The following is a 14645-nucleotide window of genomic DNA, read 5'->3' as shown; positions in this document are numbered from 1 at the left end:
AGAGGAGGAGGGTAGTATGGTGGAGGAGAGAAGGGAAGATGGAGAGGAGGAGATGGAGTGGAGGAGAGGTGGAGTGGAGGAGAAAAATGAAGGAGGAGAGAACCACACCCAGCCATATATATGGCATAGTAATGGCGCACCGCGGGCAGGTGCGCCATTACTAACTTTTTTTATTTTTTTTATTTATTTTGAATTTTGAAGGCGGGAAGATACTAATGGCGCACCGTGGGCAGGTGCGCCATTAGTAACTTTTTTTTTATTTTTTTGACTTATTTTGAATTTTGAAGGCGGGAAGATAGTAATGGCGCACCATGGGTAGGTGCGCCATTAGTAAGTTTGATTTTTTTTTTGAATTTTCTTGCCTCTCCAGATCTTAAAAGCCTTGTATCTTTTTTTCTGTTAGGTTTTTGAGGATTTTGAAAATGTTTAACGGGGTTCCCCGGTTAAATTCGGATGTAACTTTTCGAGTAGATGATTTTTCATATAAAAAACTTTTTCATCCGAGTTCGTACGCAAAAGTTATGCCCATTTTACAAATTCTCGAGAGATTTCGCAAATAAAATCGAAATTCATATTTGTAAATTTTCACAACAACTAGACCACATATCACATGGGAAACTTATTTTCTTTTATTTTTTTGATATTTACATCATTTTTGTTTATTTTTTTTAAAACTGAAAAGGCGGTCCAGGGGGGCATTCGGTGGAAGTGGTGGCCAAGTTACTAATGGCGCACCGTGGGGGTGGTGCGCCATTACTAATGGCGCACCACTCCCACGGTGCGCCATTAGTAGTTTTAAAAAAAATTAAAAAAACTTTTTTTACTAATGGCGCACCGTGGGAGTGGTAATGGCGCACCACTCCCACGGTGTGCCATTAGTAATTTTGATGAAATTTAAAAAAAATTACTAATGGCGCACCGTGGATGTGGTGCGCCATTAGTATTTGCACATTAATGGCGCACCAACACATGGTGCGCCATTAGTATATAGTAATGGCGCACCACATGTCTGATGCGCCATTAGTGTCAATTCCATCTATAGCCCTTTTCCTAGTAGTGTTTCACGGTACTTCATAAGATCGGCAGTGAATCAATCTTTGACAATACGTGATATTCTGTTTAGCATAATTTATTATGGTTGTAATAATGCATTATTTCTTATCACTAGTAAGTGTGCACGTGCAACGCACGTATCATAATCTAACTCTTATAAAAACATTTATTTTGAATATAGTTTCTCTGTTAGCAAGTTATTTTTATCGAACCATTTAAATGTGTCTTATACGAAACAATATGACCGCACATGTAACATACAATCCGTGGGACCTGTGTTGTTTGCATCATTTTTCATGTCTCAATTTCTTAAATTATCATAATTTAAGTCCACTAAAATGACAGCTATCTTTGATTTACAATCTGTCGTATGAGCCAATAAAGTAGAAACCAGAGTTAGCTTCGAAATAGTGGTACAACATAGAATAAGTATAATGATAAGTAGCGAAAAATACATGTGTAGGAGTGTCAGAAAAAATATCTCATGTGAAGTACTCCATAAAACTTAACATCCATAGACTACACGATGACCTAACTTAAATATATTCAACAAAAAAATTATCAACTTTTATGGAGATTCATATAACAAATTTTAAAATCATCAAACAAAAATGACAGTAACCAACGTTGATGATTTTTAGAAGATAAAAAGGATGGCAGGCATGCAGGGGAATCGGATAAAAAAGAATGGGTCTTTTTAGAAGATAGTTTATTTGATTTGGACAAGGCGCACAGTCACAAGCTCTCTCTGGTCAGTGCCTAATTTTATTTAAAAAAAATTAGTTATCCTCCCCACCGCCCCCTCAGTCCCTCACATTTCTCTCCCCATTCCCCATTCTCCCATGGTGGCCACACCCCTCACTCCACAGCCGGCCCTCTTCGTCACCAACGCCGGCGCTCCCTGGTCTGGCCGCCGCTCACCTTCGTCACCACCGTCGGTGCTTCCTGGTCAGTTTGCGGCTCCCCTTCGCAGCAGCTGCCCTTCCTCCCCTTCATGTGGAATCGCTCGAGGAAGTGGCCGAGGAGGCCCTCGAGCTCGGCATGCTCGCGCCAGCGCTAGGCGCGGGCGGAGTTGGACGTGGAGGTGTGGCACTCGCACGCGCCTGCTCTACCCTGCACCTTCTCCGAATCCGTTCGCCGAAGTGCTCGAGAAGGCGCTTGAGGTCGGCATGCTCGCCGGCGACGCCAGGCCCCTCCCTCCTCCTGATGCCCTCTCCGTCGCCGCCTTGAGCCTCTCCACCCTCTCCCATGCGGTCGTCATGGTCCAGGTAAGTCCCTCTCTCCAACCCTGCCACCTGCTCCACGCCTCCACCCCGTCAATTTGGTTCTTCGCCAGGTGCATCGCCTCATTGAGAAATCACCATGAATGTTCCCAAGACTCTGTATAATTGTTCTGTTATAGGGCTTTTTTGCGGGGTTATAGGGCTTTATTATAAAAGCTGATTTAACTGACTATTATTCTGCTCTAGATTGTTGCACCTTCTGGTTCTGAGTGGATCCAAGAGTCATCATGATACAGTATCTTTTCAAAAGATGATAGATTATCTTCATGAAAGAAAGGAAGTTGGAGAATTATCATTGAAGAGGAATTCAGTGTCATGTGTTTCTCAAGAGCTAAAATGGAACAAGAAGTGCAAAACTGGCAATTCTTTTTGTAATACTATTAAGCTCGTCATGGTGGTTACCATGAATGAGTGTCTGGTTTAATCTCTAGAAAGTGAGTTTTGTGTTACAATGTTGCCTTTCAAGACTGTTATATGAGAAATCTTCCGCTTAATTGGTGGCTATGTTGATGATAAGGCCCTTAATGGTTCAGATTTCCCGAGGGAGGAAAAGGAGGTGCTGAAAGGGGATGGGAGCAACAAGTATAAATCGAAGAGTATGTTTTGATTCTGAGTTGCATTGCACAGTATTTTCATTGTTCTAAGAAATTCATGGAATTGTATGGAACATTCCTTCATGTGATAGGCATATTTGTTTACTAAATCAAACTGCATAGTTCCAACAAATAGACATTCAAATGCACCATTTTACACTCTGAAAGTAGGAAGTGCAACTTCTTTAGTGTTTAGAATGGATCAGGTGTACTTCAAATCTTTTCAGTTCTAAATAATTATGCACATTCTCAATCATCATGTGTGCAAAAAGTGGGCTTATACAGATTTGTACAATTCATTGTAACATCGTGGAGCTGAAACTAATTATGATTAATTTGGTCGTTCTCTGATGTGTGATTACGATTAATGCAATTGGCACCTTTGTAATTCGCTAAGCTAAATTCAATATTTCAGGTGTTCTGCGACAACTCAAGTCACCTTCGTAAATTCTGGAAGCCAACTGTTTTGACACCAGGCCAAGGAGATAGAGTGCATTATTTAGTCAGTTACAAAAATGCAGTAGCCAAAAACACTAACCATTTTCCACATAAAAAACCATTAATTACCGTTCCCTCTCCATTTGCCTCTTCAGATCCTTAGGGTCTACATCTATGATACATTCTAGTTAGTTTAGCATCTCACCAGTTATCTGAATAATACATAAGCATCCAGTACAAGGGCATTTTTACCTTGGTACATGGCATCTCATCAGTTATCTGAATAATAAATAAGCATGCAGTACAAGGGCACTTTTACCTTGGGACATGGCCAGGGGTGTATGTGGTACATTTTTCCTGTCATTAAGAAGTGCTGTTGAAGCCTCTTTCTTCTCACGGGCTTCACGACGTCTTTTAAGAATATCATCTTTATTGCGTGCATAATACTCTTTTTTCCTCTGCCTCTTCAATTCTTCAAGGTATGTTATAAATACATACCGCAACTTAGCACATAAGCAACAGCAAAACAGTAGCGCAAAGTAGGAACTGGTTGATGATAGTTACCCAATGTCTAGTTGTTGCTTATATCCTGAAATGGGGTGCGTGCCCCCGCACTATTGGGAGATGCCATACCTTTGCCTTCATGTGAATATTCATGCCATTAAATTTTGAGAAGCATGGAAACTGTGGAAATTAATCATGAACACCACCATCAGATGCAAACATAGTACACTGTCCTTTCTCTTGATATTGTGTTTCAGCAGAGTTCTACTTTGACATTAAAATCAATTTTGAATGGCAGATCCCCTTACCGGACCACATTAAGTTGTTGGCCCTGCTATTTAACATCCATGGTGATGCTGATGATGATCTTGGCAGGGGTAATGCTTTGATTTCATAGACATGTTGCTTTGATAGCTAGAGAACTAATTTCTCAAGAGGACTTGATTTAGTGTTCTTATGATATTTTTTAGCTGGCGCTGTTTTTTTTCATGGATTTTTTCTGTCCACTACATCATAAATCTGGTAATATAAAAGTAATATCTATTTTTGATTATGTAATGACCGACTGTTATCTTGCTTCTTACTCATGTATCTTCAGATTTATGTATCTGCCTGGGGTCTTGGCATGTCCTTGAGCACGCATCAGGTATGTATGTATCTGTTGGTATCCTAGTGCACTTTGTAGTTTCAGAGTAGCACTCTATAATTTGGCACATGCTGACATGCCTATGAGTGTATATGTATGTGCATGTGTACTGGCCATAGGCCCGAGCTGAAACTAATTATGATTAATTTGCTCGTTCTGTGATGTGCGATTACATTAATACCATTGGCACCTTTGTAAATTCTATAAGCTAAATTCAATATTGTAGGTGTTCTGCGACAACTCAAGTCACCTTCGTAAATTCAGAAAGCCAAGGAGACAGGGTGCATGATTCAGTTAGTTACAAAATTGCAGTAGCCAAAACACTAACCATGTTCCACATAGAAAACCATTAATTACAGATATAAAACGAACGGCTTATAGCATTATGCTGTGCAACTGTTTGTTTTTTAGAACTCTATTCTGAAAATTCTAATCCTGTATAATGTTGCAATAGGTGAAAGGAAGAAGTTGAACCTGAAGAAGGGCAGGGAAGAATTATATCTTTGTGTGGCCGGCTGGTTCAGGGGACGTGCAGGGCGGGCGCGGCTCCACGGGTGTCGAGGCAGGCTCCTGGGCAGTGGCTATCTCGCGGATGGGCCACACTGCAAGGGCAGGTTCGTGGGCGCCCGCTATCTCGCTGACGGATTACATGCTGTGAGCAGCAACAATCGGCGGTGGCGATCTTGCAGGGAGGCGACCGAGCGGTGCAGTGCCGTGAGGTATCGATGCGGGCAGGAGACGGGGTTGGTGGGAGGCACCCTGATCAAGGGCGAGGGAAGCTAATTTAGTTGAGTTTCCTTATTAGTTTGCGATCACAATTGCGTGATTGTAGGGGACGTGGGCTGGTACTTGGAATATTCCTCCGGTGGTGGAGTACGGTCAGTCATAGGAATTTGCTAAGTGCACACCGTAGAGGTATTAGATCAATGATGGCTGTTAGATTAGGACATGTGGGACTAACTGTGTGGTGTTGATTGGTTCGTATGTTTTGTGGTACTAATTTTTGGGTGCACATAAGAAAGTTCTTGTTTGATTGTTTAATAGTAGTGGAGATAATATGTTCAATCTTGGCTGGTCACCCTGCTAAATATTTCCTTCATTTACCCGCCGGAATCCTTCCATTTTGGACAATCAGGGGAAGGATATCTCTCCCACGTTTGAGGTGCAGTCTCCACATGGTGTCTCGCTTCTTTAAAAAAATGCCCTGGGTCCTACTGACCATGGGTAGAGTTAAAGAAAAGCAAATAATGCTCGACTAGTATCACGCCTAGCATTTCACCAAAACTTTATCTTTTTATTAAAAAAGAATCTTGATTCAGGAAGAGAAACAGGGAAATCCAATTCTTAAGTGCAACACACATTTATCAATAAATTATGAGAACTGATTTTATTGATTACTTTAGACTTTTAGAGTACTGCTTCCATATTTACAAGACAACAATAAAGCCTACACAAATGAAATAGATACAAACACACTTGTATACAAAATAAAGATAAACATACAACATGAACTCACTATATGAGCAGCCCTAATTTGGGGTAACTACCTATGGGAAATTCTATTTCTGTAGACAACCTTTGAACCAGCGCCAAGACTATTACAGGTTACAACAAGCTGAGGCTGTTTGTGCCCCCACATCTCACTATCTTGTTATTTTTACCATGGAGACATGCTTTGGCCTTTTATTGCTTTACAAGGTAGCCGCTTCATCGGATTTCACTAACTTGGCTTTCAGCTCTGCATTCTCCCTTTGTAACCGTTCAAGCTCGGACTTCAGAACTGCATTGTCACGCCGCAGCCTCTCCACCTCAGCTTCAGCGGTTGTGTTTCCCCCCTAAAAGAAGCACACATATACAAGGTGAAATGCCAATGAGAAGGAGAAAGTGTCTGAGGTCGACAATGGACTACTCAAGAGAATGTTGGTATACTGATTAGATTGCTACTGCGTGTCACCTACATTTTCCTGCTCTGGAGTCAATGGTGAAGATGGGAACTGCCCGGTGTAGGGAGCACCAAGCAAGACCTCCCTAATGACTTCATGTGATGCCAAGCCGTCAATGCCCATGTTCTCATAACTCCAGAATGCACCTAGGGTTCCCAAGAACCCTTCGTGACACAGAAATGTCGTTTGAACTTCACCTTTGGACCTGGGAGCAAAACAAAAGGAGCGAAGCAATTATCAATTGCCTGGTCATAGTACAACAATTCTTCTCCTGTTCCTGGATAGCAAAATTTTCTGTACAATTGCAAAGATATTTTGCACGGTATCCACGTAGAAAATTCCTTACCAGTACTTGAGGGAACGAGAAATCTTGTCCATAGTCTTCTCATGACCACAGACATAAGCACCTCGAAAGAAGATTCTCTTTAGGCCTGATAGATTAGCCACAAAGTAGGCTATCTAGATAAGAAATAAGAACACATCAGAGGATACTTCATGATGGTGCCTGGTAATTCCAATATCTGGAGAAAATACCTGTCCAATGTTGTATGTGAAAGAGTTGAGCAGAGCTGCTGCGAGATCTTCTGCTTTGTACTCTGAAAGTTTGCCCGAGTTCACTTTTCCAAAGCTTGCTGCGGTAGTGGATGCTGGAAGACCAATCTAGCGCAAAGAGAGAAAAATTAATGGGCATACTGATCGCCTGGTGTACCAGAGATTCATAATTTCCATGATAAGCATGTCAAAGCCCTAAAACTAATCTTCAAATCTGTACAACAGCTGGTTAGACTGCTGTTCAATTCTGCAATAAATGTTAATATTATTATTATAGCAGAAATCTCACAGAAAAATATATTCTTCCAGAGTACAGATCAAATACCTTTGGATAACCACGCTCCCCATAAATGTCTCCAACAGTCAAATCAACAGCCAAATTATCACCCCTCCGGCTCAAATCCAAGAATTCCTCATAACTACAAGCCACAAGGAAAATTCAGAGATTGTTTAATCATGTATCAACGAACATTCCTACATCTTATAAGCACACAAGCTAACTCGATAGTACCTTGAACAGCCAGTTAAAAGCCTTGCAAGACCAAGGATAGTACCACCACCCAGATGTGATCCGATAATTCGCTCGAACTTCCCCTTACCAATTACCTGACAAGATTGTTTTTGCTGATAGAAGTGCTAGTGCACAAATAATAAAAAGAATGAAAGCAGTGTGCTGGCTAACCTCTATCATGCTGACACCAGATCCAATATTAACAAGGAGATAAGGAAATATGTTGCTATCGTTGTGTTCGTCTGCTGATGTCACATCAGAAGGACCTGCTGCCTCATGACTGTTCTCCTACAGCAGTGGGGGAAACCCACAATTAAGCTTGGAAAGATAAATCAGCCTAACCACAATAACATTTATTTATTTCTGCATCGTACCTATTCACATGACTTGTATGCATAAAAAACTCTATGTGTTATTGTTGTGGCGTCCAAGCCACAACTATACAAATGGAATGGTAGATCAGTCCTTTACTTCTGCTTTACTTGAAAATGTGTGCAATTTGTTCCCACTGGCACACATTATGCACAGGCATTTTACTTAAATAAAACACGATACTCAAACTTGTCGTGTTTCTTGTAGTGTGCAAGAAAATGATAAACATATAAAGGATATCATCATAGGAGCTCACCTCTTGAGATTCCTCGAGGTTCAAGTTTTCATCTCTGGGATCCCCGTAACTCATCAAGGCACCAAGAGCACCTAAATACCCTTCATGTTGCAAGAATGAAGCTTGCATTTGACTCTCTGACCTGAATGACATACCTCAAATGTTAAGATTCTTTCCAAGGTTGATAAAATAAGAGTAGAAACATTCAATGAGAAACCAAAAAGGAGTTTCTTAGAATCCTCTTAAGGACCACAAACTTATACTACTAAATACAAGCATTCTATATTTTTTATATGAACAGATGCTCATCAAGAGGAATACATTTGGAAAATATAAAATGCTTACCAGAAGTCTAGTGCATAAGAAATATTATCCATTGTGCTCTTGTGTCCACGTATGTATGATCCACCAAAAAAGACCCTTCTGAGGCCCAAGAGTGATGCAACAAGAAAAGAAATCTGCAGGACACATACGAAGAGTGTGATATGAACCCATATTTCAATAGACAACAATAGACCAGCACCAATAGGGGAAACTGTGAAAGTACCCTTTTTTAATAAGGGGCTCCCCCTCCGGTTTCATTTACCAGAAACCATAATGTCTTTTACAACTACTAAGCAAAGAAAAAAAGGAGAGATCAATCGCAGCATAATGCCCCCATACATGCCTAAGCTACCAGGCTGGAGAAGATGAAGCAGACTGAAAAACCACACAGCTCTTCAGTCTTTTCTATACTAGGCATCAGGGACTACGGAAGCAACATTCGGTGAAAGTACCCCATAAAATGTACTTTCTTATAATGCAATTATTCCTATTAATAACATGCTTAAGGCCGTTTAAACAAAATCAAAATGATTTTACTGAAACAATTTGTCTTGAGATAAAAAACACTTTGTGACATTGAATGAGTAAACCCTATGCCTCTTCTCTCCAGTAAAAGTCGTTATACTACTATGCATTTCTTCTTCAGATCAACAAGCATGTCTGCTTAGTTTTTCTTTTCTTCCAATAAAGCGAGGTTGAGTGCCATCCATGTAAACAGCTATGAGTAGCTGAGACAATAAGTATAATTTAATAACATGCGGGAGCACATAACATAAACTCACTTGTGCAATATTGTAAGTAAAGGCACTCAACAATGCGGATGCAAGGTCTTCAGGCTTGTAATCTGCTAGCTTTTTCATAGAAGTAATAACTTTTCCAAAGCTAGAAGCAAGAGTCGAAGTTGACAGTCCTTGCTGAAACATATTAGGAAAGGATAAATCAGTAATCTATAAGGACCAATGCTCATTCATGGTATGCGAAAGAATTAATATTTTTAATACAATATAAATATTCAAGATAAAGATTTCAATGTGCTTCATCAATTATTCTAAAGACAATGCTCCCAGTAGACATATTGCTTTCCAAGCAATCTTGATGAATAAGTTAATTCAAGGTAAGCATAAGTATTTATACCGCCAAGTAGTAACAGAATCATAAGCAAGCAATGAAACTATCAATATTCTCCTAGCAAATATTCAAGTCTGACAGAATTGACCAACACACTAGGGCACTACTGGCCTACCAAAACTACCACAAAATAAAAAGGCAAGTACATAGAACTGCAACAACAAGGCAAGGAGGGTGACGGCAAACCTTCTGGCAGGCAAGCTCCCCGCATATATCCTTCACAACTAGATCAAGTACAAAATTGTCCCCTTTCTGGCTTAATTGCAGGAATTCATCATAACTAAGAGAACAATAATATATTAGTGGGAAAAATATGTAAACCAAGATATTTATGATGCAAAAGGAAACACATTACCTCTTGCAGCCTGTTAATAGTTTTGCTAACCCAAACATAGTACCGCCACCAATATGTGTCCCAGTTACCCTTTCAAATTTTCTATTTCCAGTGACCTGCATTATACTTGATAACACATGGTTATATGAGCTGCATTCTGCTGTATTTCCATATGAGAATCATGATGACGAAGAAGTGCAACCTTTAATATGCTAACTCCTGAGCCAATGTTCACAAGAAGGTAAGGAAACAAGTTATCTGGGGAAATATCAATCGAGTTCCTCTTTCCACTCATGTGTGTGAAGGCTGCGCCAGGAACATTCTGCAAGGAAGCATCAGTTAAATGGAAAACCAGATCTAAATGAGAAATAAATATCAAGAATGCAGTAATACCTTACAAAATATTAACCGGAAAGAACCATATTTGAAGCAGTGTTACAATGTGAAAGAATTTTTAAAGTTCAAAATCCAAATGAGAAGGTATGTGGTATGATGAGAGCAGCTTACAACTCACCTGTAACAAAAAGTTTGCTCCAGAAACAACACTGTCCATTTCATCAAGCTTGTCAAGACTAACACCTAATTTTTGCCGAAAATCATCACCAAATTTATATGATCCACCACCTGTTGCCTGCAAATGATCTCCATTACAGTCGATTCTGGTCAAGCTATTTTACAATCAAACAATACAAAATAAAATGACAAGGGTACGTGTTAAACATTAAACAAGGCTGTAATACAAAACACAAACAGACAATATTAAGCTCTAAATTCTCAAGCAAAGGTATATTCAATATGGAAATCAGAATTCACAAGCACACATCATTGGTCATTCTTGTGTTTGCAATTATTGATACTTGGGGCAGCCGAGTTGCCGAGGGTTTTGCCTCAGCTACAAGTATGCACAAGTCTCAACTCTAGGGGCGAAATCTATGTTTCCTAAACGCGCCAAAAACAGTTACACTCTGTCGCTTGGCGACAAAATTTTGTTCCTGCAACTCTTTAGGAGTATCTATTAGTGATAGCGTGGGTCCATGAAAATTAATTTCAAGAATTATTTTTAACAATAAATTGTAAATAGTAAGAATGATTTTAGTGGATCTGGATTTTGCCAAAGTGCAAACCGACATTAATACGCTCCACATTATTCATTTAAGATATTTGCATATGGTATTCAAGCAATCAGAATTCACAAGTGCATATCATTCGGCATTCTTGTGTTTGCAATTATGATACTTTGGGCAGTGGAATAAACGAGGGATTTGCCTCAGCTAAAGCCTACAAGTATGCCAAGTATTAACTCAGGAGGTGATATCTGTGTTCCCTGGTGCACCAAAAACAGTTATAATCTGTTGCCTGACGACAAGAATTTATTCTGCAACTCTATAAGAGTATTTATTATCGATAGCGTGGGTCCATGAACATTAATTTCAAGAATTATTTTTAACAATAAATTGAAACTGGTAAGAATGATTTTGGTGGATGTTGACAGGAGCACTAATAAATAGTCTTATAGAGTTTCAGGGATGTTGATCGCGAACCAAATCCCATGTAACTGTCCAAGGCACTGGTGCAGAATGAATGTGTAAAAAGGGCAACCTGGTGCATGTAGCTCCCGCTTGCGCAGGGTCCAGGGAAGGGTCCGACCACTTTGGGTCTATAGTACGCAGCCTTTCCCTACATTTCTGTAAGAGGCTGTTTCCAGGACTTGAACCCATGACCTCATGGTCACAAGGCAGCAGCTTTACCACTGCGCCAGAATGAATGTGTCATTTGAAAATTTACATTTTGGGTAAGAGAAGAGGTAAAGCAGGTCATACAAGTTACGGCAAATAAATAGATAAGAACTTCCAAGTGCTAACTGCATAAATGATCTCCATTTTTATTAACGTATTCATCTTGTGGGTCATAAGCCCAAAAGGTCGTTGCTACTTGCTAACACAAGAAAAACAAATCATACCTTCAGTGTCATATTTTCTTTGCTTGACCCTGTCGTTGTCCCTGGCATGAGAATGTTACACTTCAACCCATGATAAAGATAAAACTCCAACACATAACTAAATCATCAAACAACAGAAGCTGAAACCTTTTTTTTTAGTTGGGCAGAAGCTGAAACTTGACAGAGTGAAAACAGAGTAAAAAACTGTGTTTGCATCGCAGAAAAGAGCGATTGCAAATGCCGTAACTGTTGTCAACAGCTAAATTCTAGATTCCCCTCGTCCTAAAATTGATCATGAGCTACAAGTCGACAGCAACAAACTTCTGAATGCTCTGAAGAACACCCTAGCTCACGAGCAAGTAACAGCTGCTGATCAAGCCATCCTATCCTACTTATTTTCCAGCGGAGCAGGGTCACCCAATTCTCCAATCTCCACATTGCGTGATTAACCGTGCCAGGAAGCCAAATGAGGTAAAGAAGAATCAATCAATTCGGCGCTGCAGCCAGCGAGGTGCATACCATTGCAACCGAGGAGGCCTTGTGCCCGGACGAAGTCGAAGCAGTCGTCGAGCCTCCGCCTCTCGAACTTGGCGAACCGCAGCTCCTCCTCGCCGCCGCAGCTGGCCGTGTACACCAGCTTTATCAGGGTCCCTGCGACCGCGGCACCCTCGCCCTCAGCCAGCAGCATAAAGACCACCGAAACCAGCCGGAAATCCAGAATTCAGAAGCAGCCGGGAGCTTATAAAAAATTAAGAATTACCTCCGATGTCGAGGGCGAGGAGCGGGGAGGCGGCGGGCTGGCGGGGGAGGAAGATGGGCGGGCTGCCGTCGCCGGGGTCGGCGCGGATCTCCGCGCCGGAGAGGTCGATCTGGCGGCCCATTGCAGCACGGATCGCCGGCCCCTCGGGGATCACGCGCGCATTTGGCTGCCGTGCCGCGCCTCCTCGTCGCGTTTGACTGCCGCGCTTGGACTTTGCGGGGAAGTGGAGTAGTAGTAGGCAGGCAGGCGGCTAGCTGGTGCGATCGCAGCTGGGCGCTGGTGGGTGAGCAGTAGGGCAGGGCAGGGTGGGTGGGTGGTGGATGATGAGAGATCCCAGCCAGAGTCAGTCAGAGGCCAAGAAGAATAGAAGGAGGGTCGGAGTAAACAGGTCGGATTGGGATTTGGATTGGATTTGGGTGCCAGGCAAGCCAGCCAAGTCTCCTGCCTTGCCGGGCCTCTTTTTTAATCTGGACAGTGATAAGTTTCCAAGCTTGGAACTTGGACAGTGTTGGGCTGTTGGCTACTCCAAAGGAATGGCAACTTGCGTTCAAGTGGGAATTGAAAACATCATAATAATGGATCTTGGGCTCCATGGAAGCATCTCAAATGTCGAAAATTTCTGACTTTATTCTTTGTTGTGTACATGTACATTTGTATGTGAGCTACTGCAAGATTTTTTTTAATACCTATGCAATACTGGTTACATTGTAGGCATTCAGACACGGGCAATGTATAAACATGAACCATGTAAGCAGACCTTCGCCATTATGGATGAGTCCTGCCTTGCTGATATACGGAACACGTAAGATGATGATACGGTACGGCGTTTTGTGGGTATGTACCGAGGATGGGTCACAGAAGATGTTGTAAGGTATGGCGTTTTGTGGGAGCGTATGGAGAATGAATCAATGAAGATGTTGATAAAGTATGCCATTTTGTGAGAATGTACAGTGAATTGATCACGTAAGATGTTGATAAAGTATGCCGTTTTGTGGGTATGTATAGAGAATTCAACTGCCGAAAAAGTACAAGCGTGCAAACGTATGAGAGCTGAAAGTACCACATGGTCTGCCTTAATTGTTTATTGGGGACTTCAATAAAATTCTCCATTCTTGTGAGTGGTGTGTGAGGACCCTCACTCACGACCGTACGTGCAAGCGTTTCATGATGTGTTGGATGATTGTGAGCTGAAGGATGTCAGCTACGTAGGGGACGAGTTTACGTGGACGTCTGGAGCTATACGCGAGTGCCTTGATCGCAAGGTAGCTACTGAAAGTTGGTGACAATTGTTCCCGACAACCGCCATTATGAACATGGGGTTCAATGGATTGGATCACCGACCATTACTGCCAGATACCGATCACTATGCTACAGAACTAAATGGTACTCAGAGAAAGAAGTGGTTTGAAGCGTACTGGCTTCTGGAAACAAGTTTTGCTAATGTCGTATCAGATGACTAGGGGGAGGCGGGTATACGTGAGTCCACCGGTGGCGTGCTGCCCAAGTTAGGTTACCTCTGCGTTGGGCTTCACGAGTGTGACAACATGTTACTGAAGGAACCACAAATTTTTTGCATAAGGTTCGGCAAGAGATCTAAAGGGTGATGTGTAGCCCTATAATACATTGAGACTAAAGTGGAGAAAGAGGAACTCACAAGTGAAACTGGAAAGATGCTAGAATAAGAGGAGATCCACTAGTGGTAAATGGCTTGTGTGAACTAATTGAAGAACAACGATTGGAATTCCAAAAAAACATGGTTTCACGTCAAAGACGAAGAGACACAATCATATCATAAAACTGGAAAATGGCCAAGACAGTTGGATGGAAGGCAATGACCTACTGAGGCTGCTTATTCGGGATTATTTTCGTCATCTTTGTTCATCGAAAGTCCTTGGTACTAACCATGCTATCCTGGATAAGATTGTGTTGTGAGTTGCTCAGGATATGAATAACCACCTGGTAGCCCCGTTATGGGCAGATGATGTGAAGAATGATGTTTTCGGAGTTGGCGATCTAAAGGTCCCTGGGAG

General features: G+C 41.5%; 1 protein-coding gene and 1 long non-coding RNA gene across 3 annotated transcripts; one reads left to right on the top strand and one right to left on the bottom strand.

The window, feature by feature from the left end:
• The first annotated feature begins 1860 nt into the window (after positions 1–1860).
• On the top strand, positions 1861–5582 carry LOC119330916. 2 transcript variants are annotated; one of them, XR_005160318.1, is made up of 6 exons: positions 1861–2321; positions 2523–2770; positions 2870–2932; positions 3345–4248; positions 4470–4517; positions 4972–5582. It is a non-coding gene; the product is annotated as an uncharacterized LOC119330916 (long non-coding RNA). The 2 variants fall into 2 exon arrangements; XR_005160317.1 differs by having other exon boundaries at positions 3345–4517.
• A 303-nt stretch (positions 5583–5885) lies between these two features.
• LOC119329257 (pantothenate kinase 1) lies at positions 5886–12924 on the bottom strand. The gene is made up of 17 exons (XM_037602271.1): positions 12616–12924; positions 12375–12506; positions 11877–11917; positions 10431–10547; positions 10119–10238; positions 9938–10032; positions 9769–9862; positions 9237–9368; positions 8476–8588; positions 8152–8272; positions 7695–7811; positions 7524–7618; positions 7338–7431; positions 6995–7120; positions 6807–6919; positions 6476–6665; positions 5886–6352 (listed from the first exon to the last, which is right to left on the bottom strand). The coding sequence occupies exons 1-17, from the start codon at positions 12734–12736 to the stop codon at positions 6209–6211; spliced, it is 1965 nt and encodes a 654-aa protein (XP_037458168.1). The 5' UTR covers positions 12737–12924; the 3' UTR covers positions 5886–6208.
• Between the last annotated feature and the right edge of the window lie 1721 nt (positions 12925–14645).

This window comes from Triticum dicoccoides, chromosome 7A, assembly GCF_002162155.2.
Source record: "Triticum dicoccoides isolate Atlit2015 ecotype Zavitan chromosome 7A, WEW_v2.0, whole genome shotgun sequence".
Lineage (NCBI taxonomy): Eukaryota > Viridiplantae > Streptophyta > Magnoliopsida > Poales > Poaceae > Triticum > Triticum dicoccoides.
This window is presented reverse-complemented; position numbering and strand designations above follow the sequence as displayed.